Genomic DNA, 9,028 nt, shown 5'->3' with positions numbered 1-9,028 from the left:
GTGCGTGCGTGCGTGCGTGCGTGCGTTCGTGCGTGCGTGCGTGCGTGCGTGCGTGTGTGCAGTCCCAGAGGTGGACGAAGGTTCGCATCTCTTCCTTATTTGGCCTGTGGGAGAACCAATCCCAGCGGGTGAAAAGTTGAAGCAAAGCCAGCTGGCTGAGTCCCGCTCTGGGTCTCTTACAGGACAGATGTGCTCTCAGCGTGACGCTGACGCATGTGTGTTTGTGTGTGTGTGTGTATGTTGTGTTTGTTTGTGCGTGCCAGCATTCCTCCATGGATTTGATGCAAATGTGGACTTCTTGTGCCTTTTTTTTTTGAGCGAACTAAATTTATGCAGTTGAATTTGGTAAAAAATTCATAACGAAAACACCAAAAGTTAGGAGAAAGAGAGGAACACTGCAAAAACACAAAATCTTAACATGTATTTTTGTCTAGTTTCTAGTGCAAATATCTTAAATTAAGTAAACTTGATTGAGTTAAACCTAATGGATTTGTCTTTTGGCTTATGTCGTTTGGTTTTCTCTTCCAGAGTTCACTCTTATTTAAATGATGTACAGTGATGAGTTTATAAACATGCTGTAGCTGTAAATTGTTATTCCAAGATGTTTATTGTATGGAAAACATCATATTGTCAACATTTGTATTATGTACCACTGAAGTATGGTTGTACTTTGCTCTGCTGAAAAAATGATTAAAAATCTAAGTTAAAAAAAAAATTAAGTAAACTTAAATAGCTATAGGAGCTTGTCTTAAGTAAATAATTTCTTAATATTGATGAAAAAGTTCTAGTTTCATTGGCAGATTATTTCACTTATAACATGGGGAAAAGGTATTGCTATAAGTAAATTTATCTGACAATGGAACGAGTATTTTGTCAATAATATTAAGGAATTATTCACTTAAAACAAGCTCCTATATGTTGCTGAAAAGATACATTTCAGTCAGTTTTGTCTTAATTAAAGTGTAATTATATATTTCCTAGAAATAGAGTAAAATGTCTTAAGATTTGTTGTTTTTGCAGTGAAAACACACTGTGGCTCATTTTATAGAAGCCTGGCCATAGAACACAACCTCCAGTCTCTGCTCCTCGACGGCGGAGCCATTTATTTTTATTCTGGTTCTGCTGTGGACACATTGTGTGCCAGTGGCCCATTTATTCTGCTCCGCCTTGAGGGGAATTCTGATGATATTCTTGGTTGGTATTTTTACTCTTGAGCTATTATTCTGCAAAAGTACATACTGTACTGTGACTGACTGCTTTCAAGCTTTTTTATTGACTTGGCAACAAATGAAAGACGCGCTCCCTCAGGGAAATGACAGTAAGGTCCTCTTATTTTCATTCACTCGTTCTGATTGTGAAATTTGTAGGATCTATGAAGCAGGAAGATGGCTGCCTTTGTCGTTTTATACTGGCCGATTAAAAGGTTTCTCGGTTATGTTAACAATATTTTTCACCCATTTTCACTTAAACAAACCTTAACAGTTTCACTGGTACTTTTCTTACCATGTAAACTTTAAGCATTGGGTCTGTTGACCTTTATTAGTTCATATTGGTCAGCTTAAACGCTTACGGTTTCATTCACACCAGCCCTGTTTAATCCGCTTTAATCAAACTCTGGTCTGTCTAAAAACCTCGGTCTCAGTTCAGTTAAAGTAAACTCTGGAACTGTTCGAATGCATATGTGAACGCCCAGCGGTCCGTAGCAGGAAGTGGGTTACAGCGCAGGGCATTCTGGGTAAATACAACCAAAACTAACGTATTGGTGTAGGTTATGGTACGCCACTGATTACACGGGTAAAATGTCTTGTTTTAAGTGAAAAAATCTGCCTGTGGAAATTCTTATTTAAAGAGTACCAAGACATTTGACCTACAAACCAGGTCAGATTTTGTGTTTTTGCAGTGCAACTCTGTGATTTTACTTTCATTCATGACTGAGTTGCTGCCATAATAACTTCCATTTTATTAAAATATGACAAACATCCAACCGTTCTTTGATTCGGAAGCAACCTGCTAGACTAGGAACAGATTTTATCGGATCACCTGACTACAGATACTGTGATGAGTGATAGTTTTAGAAATTTGTACAAGAGTACAAGAGTTACATCAAAAATGTGTTAACGTTTTTCTAGGAAATCAGATTTTAATTTCAGAATTCAGACTTTTTTCCTATAATTGTTAGTCATTTCTGACAATACCAACTTTTTTGTTTTAATTATCTTTTTCTCTGAATTTTCACTATTATCTTGGAAACTTTACTGTTTGTTTTTTTTCTCAGAATTCCAACTTTGTTTTCTTGGAAAATTGAAGTTTTTCCTCAAATTTTGATTTTTTTCTTTGAATTTTTACTTTTTTCTCAGAATTTCAAAGAATTCTATCTTTTCCTCAACATTCTATCTTCTGAGTCCAAAAGTTGGAAATCTAAGAAAAAAAGTAAGATTTTTTTTTGTTTGTTTTTGTCCAGTGGGTCCAATCCTCCTCCCGTAAATGTGTTACATATTATAAAAGGAGAATAAATACTAATGTTTAAAATTAATTTGAGTAATTTAAATGCGATCCGATGTGGTTTCTGGTACCGAACACGTTGGATTGGTTCCGATCCTGAACCCCAGCCTTGCTCCCAGTGGGGTGTGCATGAATCCGACTCGTTCCCTCGTCTTCCACATCTCGTCCCTTTCCCGTGTGTAGTGGAGCCGGTTCTGAGTCAGCCGGACTCACGGCCGCGCACGCTTCCACTCCTGCTCCTCTCTGGCAGACGCATATTCGCATGCGGCCTCGCATATGCACGAACGCTCTCAGGACGAGGACTTGTGCTCATTGAATTAATCGCGTTCCAATTATCAAATGCTCACCCATCGCTCCCCGGCTCTCTCTCTCCGGCTGTGTGGGTGGGGGCGGTTGTCAGCTGATTAGATAATGCAAATACATTATTTATAACACTTTGGTTGTTCTCACCGCTTTATGGGATTGCCTAGCAACCAGGGAAATATATTCTACTGAGCAAAACCTCTGATAACCATGAATAGACAGAGGGAGGGAAGAAGGCTGAGGAGGACGGAAAAACTGGAAGGAGGCAAACTGGGAAACAACTGGGAGTCGACTGGTGCCTCTGTTGCTATGTTTGGCTCCTCTGAGTTAAATTATTTCTTATTTTGTCAATTTTCATCTCCTGCTTCTTTTAGCTTCTTCTGTCTTCCTTTCTTGCATTCCTCCTTCTAATGCTTCGTTCATTCTCTCTCTTTTTTCCTCTGTGGGGGAGAGTCTTCCTGAGCCAGGTTGATTCTTGGAGATGACATTAAACAGGTTATGGGCCTTTTTTTTTTTTTGCATTAATCATTCTTAGATGATGAGATTTTAGTCTCTTCAGTTCAGACTATGAGTTGTTTTAGGGCCTCTTGTCACTTTAAATCCAAATAATCAGCTGCTGGCCATGCCCCCCAACTCAATGTTTGCAGGCACGAGTGAAAATTTCTGCAAACAGATGCACAGTTATACAACTGTACATCTTTGAAAAGCAGAAGTGGAGGCTCCTGCACAACTAAAAAGAATGCAGCAAGTGGTTTCTGGATGTTACCAACAAAACATACAACGGTAAAACCTGCTGAACAAGCGTACTGGAGCTCAGCTTGGGTTGCTAGGTGACGGGCTGGGCTTCCCTGCGGTTGCTAGGTAACGAACCAAGGTTGCTAGGTGAGTGGCAGTGCCTGCTGATTTGTAACTTAATAAATGGGAAGTTTAGGAAACAGCTCACTTTCCAGACACCAATAAACATTAACTTTTTTCCAAAATAAACAGTAGACTCAAATGGAAGTAAAAAAATTTGCAAAATGTGAATTTTGCATAAAAGTTTCCCTTTAATTTCTCCTTTAATTTCATTAAACTATGAAAACCGAAGGAGTGCATCGGTGGAAAAAAATCCTAATTTTGATAAGTCAATCAAATTGAAAACAAAAGAAAAATAGTGGAAGTTTGATGCTGTGGGCCTGTGTGAAGTCTTTAAAATATCAGGACACCTTAAACAAAAGCTGATTAAATCTGCCAGAAAACTAAAAGTGGGTTATTACTGTACTTTTTAATTCAAAACATTTATCAAATAAACAAATTATTCACTAGACAGAAAATCAGTTCCTGAATTTTTAGTTATGCTGCTGCTTTTTAAGTTGATTTGTTATAATACATAAGGAACATCATTTTTTAAAAATAATCCATAAATCTGCAATGAGTAGAAGAATAATTTAAGGCTTTAATGCGTCCTTACTTATTTAATAGTTAATTTATCTGACTAAAAGAGATTAAATTAATCTAGTTGCTGTAAATAAACCTCTATCTTGGTTTTTTTTAGTTGTGCCTCTGAATCACATAAACAGCATCAGCTGACGCCAAAGATCTCCAATCTGGATGCCATAATCAGGTTTCTGCTGGGACGTTTGAAGGTTTCTTTCTCCTTTTTTTGGGAGGGGAGTCTCTTTGATCCTTCTCTCGCTAAACACGCTTAATTAGCTGTTTTGGACTGTTTGAAGTTCCTCTGGAGTTTATCTAATTTTGGCTTGAATGCGCCGCTGCTCACAACACGAGATAAAAACTGCAGGGCCAAACCGACGAGGGTCAGTTAAGGTAAAACACGAGACAGATGGTTGGACTGAACAAGAAAAGAAACTGAAGAAGCTGTTCTCTTTTGTTTTTTTAAGTAATGCTGACTTTAAAATGATCTTAAACTTAATTATTTACTTAAAATAAACTCCTGTGTCTTGCTGAAAAATTACTTATTTGTGTTATTTCAAGTGTACTAAGATATTTGGACTAGAAACTAGACCCTTAATGCTGATTTTTATCAACTTGTTTGCGTTTTATGCATTGATTTTACATGCTGGCATGTTTCACTTGTACATTTTTGTACATTCACTGGCAAAACAGGAGACAAAGAAATGAAAGGAAACTGAAAATGTCTGGCAAATATGCGGGGCTCCACTATAAATTGATCATTTTGTCTACTGTTATTATGCACTTTGGTGGTGATTAATAACTTTATAATTTGCTGTTTAAATTATTTGTAAAATTTTGTTGTTTTTTTGTTGTTGACATTTTAATATGTTTTTCCTATCGGTGTTACTAGTTCGACTGTGGCTGTAACTTTTTATTTTGCTAAGTCTGGTACATTCATTAATGTGCACTGATTTAAGCAAAATCAATCAAAACATTTTTAAGCTGGTCCAGGACTTTGATGTGTTAATTTTGATTAACTGATTGTATAAACTTTAAAGTTTGTTTTTTTTCTTCTTTACATATAAAAGTCCCAAGCTGGAACCTTTGCATTTTGTTTCTGGTTCACCCATAAATCTGACGCACAAACAACATGTATAAACCACAGTGACGGATGACAAACCTGCCTCTCGTGGGACGCTGGAAAAGACTACTGTTGTTTTCAAGTTGTGCTAAAATGAGTTAGCTTATTATGGAAGCTATTTAAGCCTAAAATACTGCTAAACATGTATCAGCTAGCACAGACGTCCCAATGCTAATGTTAGCGTCCGCTGTCCACATTTCTAAAAAATGATTTTTTTTCAAAGACCTTGCATGAATGGTCAGAGGTGAAACACTTGACAGCTGAATGAGTATATTAGCACTTTGCTCCAATCTGATGGTTTAATATCCTAAATAACAGATTAAAAATAATAAACTTTGTTGTTGTGCTCACGTGTATTTATTCAATTTATACAATTAACTTGAATAAAAAGTTTTAATCGAGTCCCATCATTAGCTAAGACCAACAACAATAAAAAGTATATTTTATTTCAAATTGATCTTATGCTTTTTGAATGCTCATGCAGTCTGTGTTTGAAGTATCGCCACCTGCTGGAGCAGCATAGCAATTACAGCATTTTTGACGGGTCACTCAGAGTTTAGATGCAGACAAAAAAAAGAGGAACAAATTGTTTAAAAATATCTGGAGTAGGTGAACTGATGCCGTAAATGCTAATTATTGGGTAAACTGACACATTCTGACACATCGACGCTAAATGTGGAGAAGAGAACAATGATGATGAATGAACTCAAAGGGCTGCAGGCTCAGACAGGAACTGGTAAACGTCGGCGTACATCCTTTTTGCTCAGGAGTTTTGTTCCTGTGTTTTCCTCATAGAATCAGCAAGGAAAGAGGAACATAGTGTGTGTGTGTGGGTGTGTGTGTGTGTGGTGGGTTTTTATATCTTCGTGGGGACCTATTCCTGTCTACAATGTGAGGTTGTGGGGACGTCTGTTTTGTGGGGACATTTCTTGGTCCCCATGAGGGGACCTGCTGTTTTTGGATTAGGTTTAGATCTAAGGTGTGAATTGACTTTTGGTTAGAGTAAAAGGGTTAGGTATGTGATGGTTAGGGGTACGGAAAGGGGTAGACTGTAGAAAATGGATGGAAGTCAATGTTGGGTCCCCACAAGTCATGAAAACACAACTGTGTGTGTGTGTGCGTGTGTGTGTGTGTGTGTGTGTGTGTGTGTTGTTATTGAAAGTTGCATCAGAGCCTGCAGACAGCTATGTGAAGTTCAGCCCAATTAATCTGGAACTTGTGAGCAGAGACTGCATAACGAGACTTGTCTGTCTGACCTGAGGCCAGCTCAGTGCGTGTGCGTGTGTGTGTGTTATTGTGGAGGAACAGCTGCCTGTTGTCATCCTCTATGTGCATGCAACACAGCATCTATAGCTTTAATGTGAGAGAGCGTTGAACATTTTGTGTCTGAGACGCCCAAAAACAGTCCTGACCTTTTAGGAGGGCTGCTGCAAAAATTAGACATTTTAATTTCAAATATATTCTTTGCTGTACCCAATCTACTTTGTGGATTAATGTGTTTTATATTCAGAGTCAGTGTTCTGCGTATCTTAATCGTAACTACTTTTAACAACCAATTGAACAGATGTATAAAGGAAACGTCACTGGGTCCTAAACACAGCCTTGTAGGACTCCATGGAAAAGTGGTCAGGTTGGTTTTCAGAGTTTATTTTTTAACACCCTGGTTAGGTTTTAACTGAATGTATCAGGAATGTAGATGTTAGAAAAGAAATGGCAGATAGTTGCTGAATGTTAAATGGTAAAGATGACTTTGTATTAAATCAGAACCTACTTTGCAGCCCTTTGCTGTGTGTTTGTGTTTAACCATGTGCATCGTCTCTGCCGAGATTTCCTCTTAATCTCATCATTTGTGGATTTTCTCCATTTAGTTGGTCAATCCCAGCTGAATGTGACTCTCGTTGCTGCTGTTTAGCCTTTGTTTTCATTTTTTATCCTAAACAACTCAACTCCACAAAAGAGCAACATCATAATCCAAGATTTATGATTTTTTTATATATATTTTAAAAAGCCACCATCTGCTGACTTGAGGTTTTTATGCAATAAAACGTTTTAATGACAGATATTTGGAATAGAAATATATTAGAGTATTAAAGGGTAGGTGGTAAAGTGATGCTCACTGAGTTTTGAGGATTAAACTCAACATTAGGCACCACTTTTGTCTTTTAATATTTATTTAATAGATAAATATAGTCATGTGAAAAAATAGGACAACCTACAGCAGCTTTTGTGTTTATTCAAAAGTTAACAATTCTGGTTACAAAAGCAAAGATTTAAAACTGAAGCAAAGAAAATATACCATAGTTTAAAAAAGGCATTTCTGATGAGGAATAATATTTACTTTATTTTTGAAATATCATGATTTTATTCTTGCATTATTTTGACTTTATTCTCGTACGACTTTATTTTTGAAATGTGACTTTATATTCTCATATTTACTTTTTTTTATGAATTTATTCTCTTATTTAAACTTTATTCTCATAATACTTTATTTTAAAAATATTCAGTATTATTTCAGCTTTATTCTTGTGCAACTATTTTTGAAATATTTAAAATATTCTCATATTTTATTTTTGAAATATTTTGACTTCACAACAAATTTTATTGTTGTATGACTTTATTCTGGAAATATTATAAATTTATCTTTGTAATTAAATTTTTTCTAATTTTCTTAGCATGGCATTAATACTCCATCATACATTTTTGTTCATGGGATTCAGTTATTCTCATTTATAAATAAATAACCCAACATATATTTGTGTCTCATGTTTTTTAGGAGTTGCTTTGTAGCAAACGCCATATTTCCTGTGTCTCCCCTGTGTGCTGTTCAGGGTCGCCTGCTGGTAAAAACGGGTCGCGTCCACCTGGGAGAGAAGGTCCTGCGTGACGCGGTTCAGGTCCACAGCACGTCCCACGAGGCGTGGAGCGGCCTGGGCGAAGCGCTGCAGGCTCGGGACTCCAGCCAGGCTCCGGACTGCTTCCTGACGGCGCTGGAGCTGGAGGCGTCCAGTCCCATCCGGCCCTTCACCATCATCCCCAGAGAGCTCTGACGACCCGGGCAACAAATCTGACCTTTTCTTAAAGGGGCAGTACCATGTAAAATCAACAGTTTTCAGCTTTACATCATGTTATAATATCATTCCTTCATCAATAACATACCTGGAGTGTCGCTTTGAGTCTTTGCATGTTTGAGAAATCCTTTAATCTCCATGACAACCATTCAGCTGTCCACTGCAAAAACATAAAATATTACCAAGTATTTTTGTCTAGTTTCTAGTGCAAATATAACTCATCAACAAGATACTGGAGCTTATTTTAAGTAAATAATTCCTTGATTTTTATTATAAAGTTCAAGTTCCACAGCCAGATTATTTCACTTGTAACATGGGGAAAATGTCTTATAAGTAAATGGAACTAGAACTTTTCCTCCAATATTAAGGAATTTAATTAAGACAAGCTCTTATATCTTGCTAAAAAGATACCTGTAAGTTAGTTTTGTCTCACTTCAAGTGTACTAAGATATTTGCAGCAGACACTAGCCAAAAATACTTGTTTAAGATTTTGTGTTTTTGCAGTGTGCAAAACGCCTGCTTGGACGTAGCCCTGCCTTGATGACCAAGCTCCTCCTCAGAGCTGCGGTTTCCAACAGCCGTCCCCTCCGACTTCTCCACTCAGCTCCTTCAGACTAGC

The 9,028-nt window shown here is 37.3% G+C and overlaps 1 protein-coding gene across 4 annotated transcripts in view; it reads left to right on the top strand.

The window, feature by feature from the left end:
• Window positions 1–8,477, top strand: part of ttc7a (tetratricopeptide repeat domain 7A) — a 50,958-nt gene extending 42,481 nt beyond the window's left edge. For all 4 annotated transcript variants that reach the window (XM_008430398.2, XM_008430399.2, XM_008430400.2 and 1 more), the window contains one exon: window positions 8,170–8,477. In XM_008430398.2, the coding sequence (XP_008428620.1) occupies window positions 8,170–8,388 (219 nt within the window). In that variant the 3' untranslated portion in view covers window positions 8,389–8,477. The remainder of the gene's footprint in view (window positions 1–8,169) is intronic.
• Window positions 8,478–9,028: the final 551 nt, after the last annotated feature.

The sequence above is a fragment of the Poecilia reticulata genome, linkage group LG15 (assembly GCF_000633615.1).
Source record: "Poecilia reticulata strain Guanapo linkage group LG15, Guppy_female_1.0+MT, whole genome shotgun sequence".
Taxonomy (NCBI): domain Eukaryota; kingdom Metazoa; phylum Chordata; class Actinopteri; order Cyprinodontiformes; family Poeciliidae; genus Poecilia; species Poecilia reticulata.
The sequence above is the reverse complement of the archived record's forward strand: the minus strand, read 5'-3'. Positions and strand labels throughout refer to the sequence as shown.